This window comes from Panulirus ornatus, chromosome 29 (assembly GCF_036320965.1).
Source record: "Panulirus ornatus isolate Po-2019 chromosome 29, ASM3632096v1, whole genome shotgun sequence".
In the NCBI taxonomy this organism is placed as follows: domain Eukaryota; kingdom Metazoa; phylum Arthropoda; class Malacostraca; order Decapoda; family Palinuridae; genus Panulirus; species Panulirus ornatus.
The window spans coordinates 6,678,590-6,691,160 of NC_092252.1; the positions used below are offsets into that span (position 1 = coordinate 6,678,590).

The following is a 12,571-nucleotide window of genomic DNA, read 5'->3' on the forward strand; positions in this document are numbered from 1 at the left end:
TACTGAATTTGACTTTCAAGAACTTCGCTGATTATTAATCTGAAGAGAGAATTATAATGGATTCAATATTCTCAAAATCAAAAGTTACTTTGACTCCTTAGTAATTATGAATTATGACCGCAGAATCCTCTGGGAGTCATTAGCCGGGTTTAGTTCGGTAATCCATCCCTAGAGTGCACTGGTATCCGTGATAGTGATTTGTGACGTCATAAAATGGTCCTGCCACTTGACCAATCACAGGGCTTGATCCCATGTCAGTCATGCCTTGGCTCCGCCCACCCCAAAAGATTTGGACAAGTTTGGTATAAATCAAATTCTGTTTTTCCCGTCATGTTCGTCGGAGAAGCCACCGTTTAAAGACCAAGCTCTAGGTGGCTGTTTTAGGCCGCTGTGAACAAGTGAATGTTCTATGGAAACCTTATAACCTCCCAAAATTAGTAAGAATACGAAAGTCGGGTCAGTAACTGGCAACTATATGAAGCTCCGCCTACTCCCTCTGGCGGTGGGCCGTAAGAAGATTCGGTGCTCGGCGGTTGGTAGTACGGTATTGTGTGTGGTCGCGTAGAGAAGTACCGCTCCTCTCTTAGTTAGTTTTAACTTAGTGGCGTAGTTATAACGTAGCTAAACCCACTACTTTGCAATTATGATCATGGATGCCGCTGCCACCGTGGAGAACCCCGTGGGATCCCCCAGTGAAGTGCCCAACGACCCAGGGTACGTCGCGCAAAGGTTTTGCTGGCCAAAAATGTCCTCATAGAATATTTGCTCTTAATTGTGGAAATTATCATGGAGGATCTGCGCAACGACTGATCATAAAATGAGGACAAAAAACTGTTTATTTAAATGAAAAAAAAAACATCAGTTGTTCTCCATAAAGGAATAGTCATCTGAAGGAAATGAAGTTTAATTAATGCCTTGTGATTGCATAAATCACCCTCAGTTATCATTCAAAGTTTGTCTGTAAGAATTGTCTGATAATATTTACTTGAGGAGGAGCAGTTTGCGAGTGACTATGAGAGCATACTCGGAAACTTGAAAAAAAAAGTATATAAGAGTATATATAAATATATATATGATGAAAGTATACGCGTATCCATTTCTTAACAACTCACATCTTTTGCGTTTTTCTTCCAGCAAAATGTTCATCGGAGGCCTCAGCTGGCAAACCACAGCAGGTAAGAGTTGATTTTTATATCTTGAATATTTCCCTGTAGCATGTCTGAGTGGGATAGGTTAGCCCGCCCTCGCAGTCACAGTGTTACACTAATCCGGGCTTCGTTGGGCTCAGCAATGTAATAATATATTCCAGGATGAAGTTTCCCATCTTGTTGCGATAGCGGTGGGTCGGTGTCGTGCGGCCGGGAAATGGGAGACATTTTCAGGTGTGGGTTGCAGAGCCAGGGGGCGAGGTGACAGGTATAAGTTTCTTCATTTAATATTACAGGTGCGGGAGCAGCCGGTCAGTTGCCATGTTACGTATTTTAGCCTCTGACCTTGAGTGGCGCATCGTACAATTAGGGACAATAATCAAGTTAGTAGTGTGTGCAGCATGTAGAAGTTATTGGATCATGTGCACGTGAAACATAGGCAGGATTGGCTGAAAACTAAAAGTGATCGTAATGTCTGGCTCTTGTTATTTTTTTGGAGTTTCCTCAAGAAATCATACTCTGTACGAGGAGAGATTTTTAAATGGTGTCTGGGACTTGTAACTTGGGTCTTTATATTGGTCTCTCGTGAATTACGGTGATATCTCTTTAGTGGATAATTTCTCATGATGGTTGAATTGTTTTGTTCAGATCCATAAAAGCATACTTCCTGAAGACGTGTAATTTTTAAAACGATCTTGTGGGCAGCATAATTTCATAACACTTCTTTTATCTCCAATGATCCCGGTTGAATTTTTATGGTCAAGTTTTGAGGCACAATCCAGAAGTCACATTTTTTAGTATGTGAATATTGAAACCGAGGGAGTCTGTAACTAAGAAAATCTGTTTAGAAAATACTGTAGTTCGTCTTAGTAAGGGGTGGGTATAATTTTGATTACATATGTAGAAGGTGTGTTACACACAGTGTTGCATGTTTGGGAGGTGAGCTGAGTGGCGCCCTGGTGTGGAATTCTCACCAGCTTTGATTTATGATTTGAGTAAGGATCATTTAGTTCTAGGCGAACCATGATTGCAGAGACCGATAATTAAAAACATTGGCTGCAATTGTACTAAGTTGAAATTAGCCCTTTAGGGTATGGGCAGGCGCGAAGGAGTGAGTACAAGGCCGGAACGTCTCTTTCTATCCTAAAAACTCACCCTTACCCAGAATGTGCCGAAGGCTCACTTCGCCCGCGGCTTCAGTGAGATGCGACTAGGGGAGACAGAGGATAAGGATCATAATAGCGGATGTTTGACATAATTGAAACACCAGAGGCCCAGAAATATGATATATGCTGCCTCTTGCCGGCCGCTCACGTTTTTGACTGCCCTACCACTTTGTGAGATATGATCCTTTCTCGTAAAGTATACATATTTTTTGCCATCGCAATTAAACTATGGGGCTTTTTATAAATGAATTATGAGTCTCTTCTTCGGTGGGTTTGATATTATCGAGAATTATTCTGTAAACATCAGGCATTATTTTTTTCTAAGATGTATGTATAGTTTTTTTTAGTAATCTTTTCTTAAGCAACACTCTAATGCTACCTGTATCAAGATTTAATTCAGAATTAGTGACGTTATGGTATCGATGTTTGCCTCAGAAAGATTTATATTTACGATATGTATATATATATATATATATGTATATATATATATATATATATATATATATATATATATATATATATATGTTTATATAGATATATACTTATGTAATTATGATTACCCCAATACTTCTTTAAGCGTTCCGGTGTTACTCCTTTAGGACCATAATTCTAGTGGCCCTTGCAGCTCTGAGGCTGCACTACACTTGTGTAGGGATAAGGACTCCTTTGAAGCAAGAAATTTTCTGACGAGACTGTACTGTTTCGTTAACTGGTGATGATAGTCTCACCAAGGGAATTTATCACTCGCGGTGTAATGTCTAGTTAGGGGAGTCTGATAACCTGCCGGTATATATATATATATATATATATATATATATATATATATATATATATATATATATATATATATATGTGTGTGTGTGTGTGTGTGTGTGTGTGTAAACACATCTATATACATACACCGGTACATACAAAGCTAGCGTGTATAAGCGGATATAAGACTATCATCAGTTTTATAGAATTTTATAGCAACAGTGACATAAAGAGTTGCTTTAATTACGATGGTACTTAAGTCTTACACAAACCTGGCTTTAGTAATGAATAAAGTTGAGGAATAACTCATTTGTGTTTGGGACATGAGGGATACTCTCACCCACCAGATTTTATGAAGGACATGTTTAATAACAAAAGAAAAAGCAAGAGTTGGAAAAATGTGCATTGTTGACTTGTACAATCTTACCGCAGTTTAGGTGTTACCAGTAAATTGTAAACATGAGCACATTAAAGTTATTACACTGGATCTCTCCACTACTGAAAACTTAAAGTGCTGTACTTCATATATATGCGTATATATATATATATATATATATATATATATATATATATATATATATATATATATATATATATATATATTATGGATTATATCCTTGATATTTTATTTGTTTGACTTAGTTTGTAATGTATATGAGATGTGTAAATGGGTGTTGGTTGTAGTCTTTCCCGGCCGCTACCGATAGTTGTCTGTCCTGTGGCAACGTTAAGACTCCAGAATCTCGTGTTGTCTGGCCAAACCAGGAATTACTCGCGCTAAATTGCTTTATGATAACTCAGGCCAATTGCTGAATTTGTTTATGATCATGTTGGGTTGGGGGAGGGAGGGGGAGAAAGGGGAGGGGTGGGGGGGAGAGATGATGTACGGGGGAGAGGGTGTGGGTTTGAGGGGGTGGGGGGGTAGGAGGCGAGCTGGTAAGTAAGGAGAGGGTGGGAGGGGTCTTGGGCGGAAAGGAAACAGAGCAGATCGGACGGGGTTAAGAACTGGGGTTTAGGGTTTTGCCGGGAGGATGATGAAGGTGCTATGGGAGGGTTGGGGGAAGGGTAGGGGTGGATTCTTAGGGTGGGAGGGGGCGAGGTGAGGATTGGACAGGGAGGGAAAATGATCATTAGGGAGGGGAGGGAGGAGGAACACAAGACTTGATGATAGGGGTGAGGGAATTCTGTCGCATGATGTAATGGGGTGACCTTTGACCTGAGCCTTCAAAGGATATTAAACCTCAGGATCGTACCGTTGTGCAGAGGTTATTGTCGTGCTTTAAGGACCATGCCGCCGTGGCCTACAGATATCCTTAGCTCCTCAGAGTTAAGGGAGATGGAACGGTGACGGAATAGGTCGAGGGAGTGTTTGGTGGGGCGGAATGAGTTGGTTAAGGAGATGGAGACATCGAAATGGGAGACAGAATGGGAAGGGAGAAGTAGAAAGGAAAAGGAATGATGATGGAATGGGGAAGGAGGATGTACAAAACTTCAGATTGGGAGGGAAGTTAGCGTTTAGGGATGTAAATATGTGATGGGTTGAGGATAGCGGAAAGGTAGTGACTGCATGATAAGAATGAAGAGAGACTGGAAGTGAGTGGAGACATGGGGAGGCAAAAGACAGTAGTGGCTGGAACAGTCAAAAATGTACACACGTACGGCCTTCCTTCCCTTATCATGGTGGGCCCTCCACAACATCGGCGGCTGATATTGGTGTGATATCGATTTGCCTCCATTATTATGTTAGGATAACCGGGCGTGTTATCGATCTGCCTCCTAGCTAATGTTCAGATAACTCGGCCCTGTAGAAGTTTGTGTTGAGTGATTGTTATAGTGAATGTCCTGGTTTACCAGGTTCCTGTTGGCTGTATGTCTATTCATGTGTCATATTCTACTTAGACTCTCTCTCTCTCTCTCTCTCTCTCTCTCTCTCTCTCTCTCTCTCTCTCTCTCTCAGACTCAAGTGTGTGTATCGCTGCAGGTCTTCCTGCTCATGCACCACACAAATATATATATATATATATATATATATATATATATATATATATATATATATATATATATATATATATATATATATACAGAGAGAGAGAGATAGATAGAGAGAGAGAGAGAGAGAGAGAGAGAGAGAGAGAGAGAGAGAGAGAGAGAGAGAGAGAGAGAGAGAGGCTCGCTAAGTCCTCCTTTGCCCCTCACACACCACTTCCTATCAAGAGACGCCAAACACTGTGATGCTTCTGACTGTAACCAACACCTGGACCTTAGACCACATTTGGGGATGAAGTGATGAACCAACTTCGCCACCGCTACCTCTTACGGCCTGAGATCCCTTGTCCCCAAGTTGTAGTTTGGCGCGACAACTGCATCGAACCCATACGAGCTGGTACAGACCGTTATGTACACAGACCCGAGCCTGACAAGTGTGAACTGTATATTATCTCTACTTACGTACTTATGAAAAGACTCCTACATCATTTCAACACCCGTTTTCAATACCTCTACTGTGATAATCATAAGCATTTTTCATATATTTTAGCATGTGGCTATGATTAATATATGAAACCGGTCATCATTATTATTATTATTATTATTATTATTATTATTACTATTATTACTATTATTATTATTATTATTATTATTATTATTATGATACATACGGAGGAAAATATATGCTAACTCTAAAATACCTACGATGAAAGTTTGCCATTAAGCAGGGCACCGAAGGGATAGCCTATTTAAACACTAAAAGATTACCAGCCTTACTAAAGGTGGCAGTGAGGTCAACACATCACAGATCTGAGGTATAGACAGATGACAGTCATAAACAACAAGTAATTTGGCTGGACTGAATGTCTGCGGTTGATAAAGTCATTCTATCACACTGTCAGTATAACACATTGAACCATACATACTGAATCCTGGAGAGTGAAGAGAATGTTAGTTTCATTTTTTTTTTATTGGTACTTTTAAGACTTGTTTTTTTTATGTCATAAAGCATAATTACTTTAGAGGACAAACTGATTTTGTGAAGGCTGAAAAATTCTGTGTTGCTAAAGCTTCAGACGTTCGCTAAAAGTGACATACATCCAGTATGCAATCGCGTCCAAGATCTCTTCCAGGTAATGATGTGATGTTCATGTCCCCACTGTGGGTGCTGGGAGAGGTCCAGGCCCCACGGTGGGGGTGTGGGTGATGCCCAGGTCCCACAATTGGGGGTGTGAGTGATGCTCCGACCCCACAATCGGGGTTGGTGACAGGGGTTAATCTTTGGTAGTTATAATGGTAGGTGATATAATGTGGCCACCATAACTTTGATGGATTAGAACGAGAGGTGGGGGAGGGAGGGTGGCTGCACGTAAAGCTGGGAGGGAAGTAAGAGAAGCAGACGTATAGAACTGTTCTCTCGTAACAGTATAGCACTCCTTAACGTTATGTTTTTTTTTTTCTAATGTAAAGGTTTGATCATATATATATATATATATATATATATATATATATATATATATATATATATATATATATATATATATATATATATATATATATATATATATATATATATAAAGATGAGAGAAAAAAAGTTGAGAAAAGCATACGTTGTACAGTATGGGTATCTCGTATTGTAGCCCACACACACATACACACACACAGGCTGGCAGAAGTCTGTACCTTTTGACCAGATATTGATGAGTCCTGGGTCAGCAGTTGATGATGATAATATCATTAGTAGTGGTATAGTGATGTCTTGGAATTGTGTGGAACAAGGCTCAGCTGTTTCTTACACATTAAAGATAGATATTGGGAGTAGACCTGACAAGTGCCTTTGCTGGTATTTGGTGGTATGACTTGGTCTGTCAATAGGAATTGATTTTTGATGAAATATTTAGAAGCGGTCAGAGTTCCTTGGCGCTCTTTTGGAATAGCAAAGTTGAGTGTATACTTAGTATAAACAGTATGACATTATGCAAGGGTACATAGACATGGAAGTGGATGTTTTCATCTTTGACTAAAGTGCTGGTATGTTGTCGTGGTGACTTATGGAAAAAATGAAACGTTTTCATTTTTTTTTCATATTTTTATTTTCTATTTATTTTTATTGTATTTATTTATTTATTTATTTTGTATGGGGGGGGGGGGGGGCTGTGGTAACGCAAGTGATAGGCTAGACTAACGCGGGTGACGCTTGTTGAAAGCTATATTGATGCAAGTGGGAAGCCAGAGTAACGCTGATAACGTTAGTTTACACGAGGATGATGCAGGTGACGCGAGTGACAAGCTACTAGGGTAACGCAGGTAACGGTAGTGACATCGCCCAATAACGCTGATATCGTTTGTGGACATCTGGAGTGACGACAGGTGACGCTTGTGGCAGGCTGAGGTATAGTAAGTAACGCCGGAAGTAGGCTGGCGTGACGGAAGTCAGGCTAGTGCATCGCAGGCAGTGCTAATGTAAGACTGGAGCACTGTCGCCCCGGTAATGAAATTGGCATCGTGTATGTGTCACAGCTGTGAGGTTATAGACTCTCAGTCCGTGGAAAGATCTCTGAAGCCAAGATATAGAATCCGAAGCTCAGGCTGAATGAATCAAGGAATACGAACCGTAGTTTTGACTTGTGTTTCGTAATCACCTTTTATAAAACTGGTTATCTTGTCGGATTGATTTTTGTGCGTGTGTGTCTATGAAGTGTGGGTAATTGGTGACCGTTAAGTGGGTAAATCTGGGTTGTGGGAGGAGGGTCTTTGGGTTGTGAGTCGATGTAGAATTGTCACAGTCGCCGGGGAATGAAGTGAAGATTCATAGTGCTTCGGTACAGCGTCCGAACTTAGACGTTTGTTTTTATGTCCTGATTGTGGACAATTGGATTGGTACATGCAGTTGCTGCTGCCCTTGTAGTGTCTCTTTGTGTAGACCGGTGCTGGAGAACGGTAGTTAGATTCTAGGAATGTCAGACAAGTGCTGGGGGACTGTAGTTAGATATTAAGGACGGTAGGGAGGTGGTAGCGATTGAAAACAGGTATTAAGGGGCGATAGTTAGATACTAGGGACGGAAGACAGGTGTTGAGAGACCTGTAGTTGAATGTTAGGGACGGTAGGTAGTCGCCAGTGACGGTAGACAGGTAATAAAGACGACGGTAGGTAGGCGTTCAAGGCTCGTTGAGAAGACTGAGCTTCAGTAGACGGGAGACGCGTGTTTGTACTTTAATCGAGAAGGTCTGGATGAATTGGCTGACCCATTACTCTTATTGAAGGTTGACAGAATTCCTCGAGTCGCGGGACAGGTTATTAAGGACGGTACGCAGATGGTGGAGACGGTTATCAGACGGGTAGAAAACTCACATCTGGTCGGATCGATAGGGGGGGGTCTAGACCCTGTAGCGTTCACTGAATTATTTCTCTGATAGGAATCTGGCTACTGCTCTGAGAGATTTTCTGTCTCCGGGTGCTGGAGACGGTAGCATCACCGACTGAAGCCCACAGTAGACAGCATCATCGTGTTCGTTCAGACAGGAGTCAGATCTTAAGACATTCGTACCAGTGTTTGCTGGGGTGATGGGGCAGTTAACAGCAGCCCCAGTGGGGAGATGCTGTGAGAGGGAGAGACAGAAACAGTAGAGTCACACTGGAATTCCAGTTCGCCCATTCCGTGGTGTTAGTCTCTAACGACAGTGTCACTGGAAATTGCTCTACCGATGTATAACGTTTCCGGGTATATTTTTCACATTCAGTTTCAATTTCCAAGGGACCATTTCAGCGGCAGTGGCTGCTATAGGGCCTGCAACCCCCCACCACGAGGAAACCTTCGCCTGACGTTTTGTGGAAAGAATCCTTAAAAGGTTCCTTCGCTGAAACCTTCTGCTTCATTCATCTTTCATTCTCAGAATTCTTCTCTCCTGAGGTTCAAGCTGGACCATTGCAAGATGAGGCTATGCAAAATCTTTTTTTTTTATATACAGTTCTTTGCTCGCATAAATTACTCAAGTACTAAAGGAAAGACGATGAGAGGGCTCAACCACAGAAATTTAATGTTCGAAATTACTTTCAACGAATGAGAATAAATTTTTAAAATCCAAGGCGATGAAATTCAGAACAAGATAACGCCAAAGTTAGGGGTGTTGTCTTGGATATACAGTGGTAAAAAGTACCAGCTTGTGATCCAAGACGGTAACCGGTGTCAGAGAACGGTTGTTCGTTATTTCGATCGCTGGTAGCGTCAGTAGCGCCTGCGGACACATTGCAGACGAACGTCTTGTAGCGCACGGTAGCGTGACCAGCGCCCCGGAGCGCCCAAGCTGCAACCATGTCTTTTCGGACTAGCCTTCGTACACCCAGTGAAACCCACATTACTTTGATAATAAACTTTTGTTTAGGTGACTCATAACTTCAGTTTTATTTAATTACCCCAATTATGAATTGATTGTAAACCTAGATTATGCTGTGATTATGAAATATACTTGAAGACCTTGGATATTAATTTTTGAACCTAGAATTGTGTAAGATGTTGAATGACTGCGATGTAAAGTCATAACTAAATGCTTCATGACTTTGATACTGAATGTGCATTGAACCGGGAGTGAATTGATAATGAATTTATCTTTGATGTATGAAGCCTTCAAGTGACGCGTTGGGGGGCCCGCAGTACTTTCATTTTGAATCTGCCTTAAATCCATATATTACATGAAATTTTAATTTACTTTGGGATGTTCGAAGTGGTGACGCAAAAAACTGGCTAAAATTCACAAAATTGCTCTTTTGAAAATAGATATAAATAAAGTAAAGATAGAAAGAACGAAATAAAATTCCCGGAGGTTTCGTGATTACACGTTTTCCTTTATTGTTAAATTTGGGGGGGCAAGCTCAGGCAGAATTTGATACGGACGCGAAAGTTTGCTTTCGACAAGTTTGGACAAAGGTCAGAGTAACTTTAACGTTTGATTTGATGTTGGTCTTTCGTTCTGTAGGTTCGTACATGCTTCGCTAAGGTCATTTTCTGAGGAGTTTTAAAAGCTCGAGTCTGGGGCTACCCTCGCCTCGAGCAACCGACCCCTGTCCCGCTGTCTCATCCTGTTGCATGAACTCAACACAGAATTTCAGATCAGTATCTCCAGTGTACTACGCTCCTGTATCGTGTGTGGTTGCTTTTTTTTTTTTTTTTATTTTATAGAGCAATTATATATGAACCGCGTCCGTTGTTTTATGAATTATTTTCGTTCGTTCGAACCCCCTGAACTCATGCTTCGTGTCAGGGTCGCTTATGGAAATCAATACTTACGTTAGGGTTTAGAAGGGAATGTTTTGGGTACTTGACCGTATTGATAGCCCCTGAGGGTCGGAATTCCAAATAACGGGGGGAGAATAATGGTACGTTGATGTGTCGAAGTTTTCTGGGTCTTTTTTTTTTTTTTTTTTTTTTACCTGGCGAGTCCATAGATTTAATTAGTCATATTCTGCAGTTATGTTATTTTTTCTGGTTTACCTTCTCCCAGTGCTTGAGGCTACCAGATGAATATGCGAGTGCAGGAGCATGAACGATGTTAGGTGAAGGTGAAAGATGATTGCGTGAAGGTGAAATTCGGGTATTGGCTGTTAGTTCAGTTAGTGATTGTCATTTGTAGATAAGAATGAGTTCTAGTAAACTATTAGTTTCAATTAAATGTGAAAAGTAAGTGAATGTGAATTTGTTGTTCAACGTGATGCGCGTGACAGAATTGTTGTGAAGGTGACAGAAGTGTTGTGAATGTGACAGAAGTGTTGTGAAGGTGACAGAAGTGTTGTGAAGGTGAGCATGGAGCGAGTGAGACATCTGGCTGGGTGTAAGTCGGGTAGGCCTATCAATCGCTGAAGTGGGTCTCTGTTGTGAAGGCAAGATGATGATTTTATGATTAGAATGTTGGAGGAAATTCGTTCTTCTGTAGTTTCTGAATACCCATGCTGCTGTTACTTTCCCTTAACCATCCTCATACATGGGCATACCCCATTACAATCTTGGTGCTCCCGTGCCCCATACCCATTGTCGTGTAACTATTGTGACCCAGTTGCTGTTGATTTGCATACCCATGATCGCATATTGCTTTTGTCCCAGAGTCACACAGTGTTGTTGTTTTGATGCGCACGGATCCCCATCATTATACACCATTACCGTTGTACTAAAGCCAGACGGATTTTTATTTTTGTACCCAAATATCTGTTACCGTTGTTTTGTAAGATACATTTCATTATCGTTTTTGTTTACCCACCCCCTATTTCCAGTGTCTGTTAATCATATCCCATTATCTTTCAGTCATCCCCACCCCATTACTACTGTGTACCCCATTACTTCTGTATACCCATTCCCTGTTACCTTCGTCTCAGTCATGTGCTTTGACTAGTGTGTATTCGAAATCCTCCCCATTACCGTTGTCTTTTGGGCACACCCCATTACCATTTTTGCCGTGCCCATCACCCCTTGGAAGTCCGTGCCCCATTAGCGTTGTCCCATAGTCCTTTGATGGACTGGTACCCACACATTCTCCCCCATTCCCTTTGTCTCAGCCGTTGCCCCATCTTCCTCCAGCAACAGATGTCGCTAAAATTAGAAGGCCCCGTATAATACAATTTTTGCTACGGTATTTATAAGTCTGGGTGAACGCTGACATTTAAGCCTGTGACTTCAAGTGCTGGCCTCTAGTGAGCCTGATTCCGAAGCTTGCGCTGGCCCTCAAGTGTCAGATTACGGTCGGCCCTTGAGCGGCAGCTGGCCCTGGGAATCTTATTGCTAAGGGTCGCTAATCCTTCGCCCTGAAGCTACTACCGTGGCCCTCGTAACAGGAGTGGACTCTGGCCCTTATCCGCAGAGCGGCAACTACCCCTTATCACTTGAGTTGCAGCCGCCGCTTATCTGTTGAGAGGCAACTGTTTCTCAGGAGAAGCGGCCGGATCTTTGCGCTTGAGCGGAAAACGATGCTTACCCCTTGAGCGGCGGCTACACTTTAAGCGGCATTTAACTAACCCCTTTTTCCCTTTAGTCACAGGTGGCCCTTAACCCTCAAGCGGCAGCTGGCCCTTAACCCTGGAAGGGTAGTTAGGGCATGCGGTAATAGCCCTGCTACCTTGGGGCAGTGTTGCAAATTGCCTATTAATACGGTCTTTACCGGGCAGGCTGATGAATTAGGCGATATTTCTTGCACTGGTTCTTCCGGCTTGACTACGTAGGCTGGGGTAAGAGGGGGGGGGGTGGTGGTAATGGGGAGGGAGATCATCAAGGGGGAGGGGAGGGGGGAATATTACTATCCCCCCCCTTCTTTCATTACCACTTCCGCCAAGACTGTGTGTGTGTGTGTGTGTGTGTTCGTGTGTTCTCCATCCATCTGTATCATCTTGTGTTGTTAACGTCGGTGTTTGCTAAGTCCTCCTGTGTTACATACATGTACGTTTATATATATGTACTTGTAACTATGCTTGTATTATTATTGTATTGGCTTGCACGTACATTCAGATACACTGGCATTTATTTTTAGTGATTGTAG

General features: G+C 42.0%; 1 protein-coding gene across 8 annotated transcripts in view; it reads left to right on the plus strand.

Annotated features, from left to right (window-relative positions):
* Positions 1-534: 534 nt before the first annotated feature.
* Rbp6 (RNA-binding protein 6) overlaps positions 535-12,571 on the plus strand; it is a 1,275,347-nt gene continuing 1,263,310 nt past the window's right edge. For 5 of the 8 annotated variants that reach the window (XM_071679107.1, XM_071679104.1, XM_071679103.1 and 2 more), the window contains exons 1-2: positions 535-714; positions 1,135-1,175. In XM_071679107.1, the coding sequence (XP_071535208.1) occupies positions 644-714; positions 1,135-1,175 (112 nt within the window). In that variant the 5' untranslated portion in view covers positions 535-643. The remainder of the gene's footprint in view (positions 715-1,134; positions 1,176-12,571) is intronic. The other 3 variants (XM_071679106.1, XM_071679108.1, XM_071679111.1) reach the window with 1 other exon arrangement.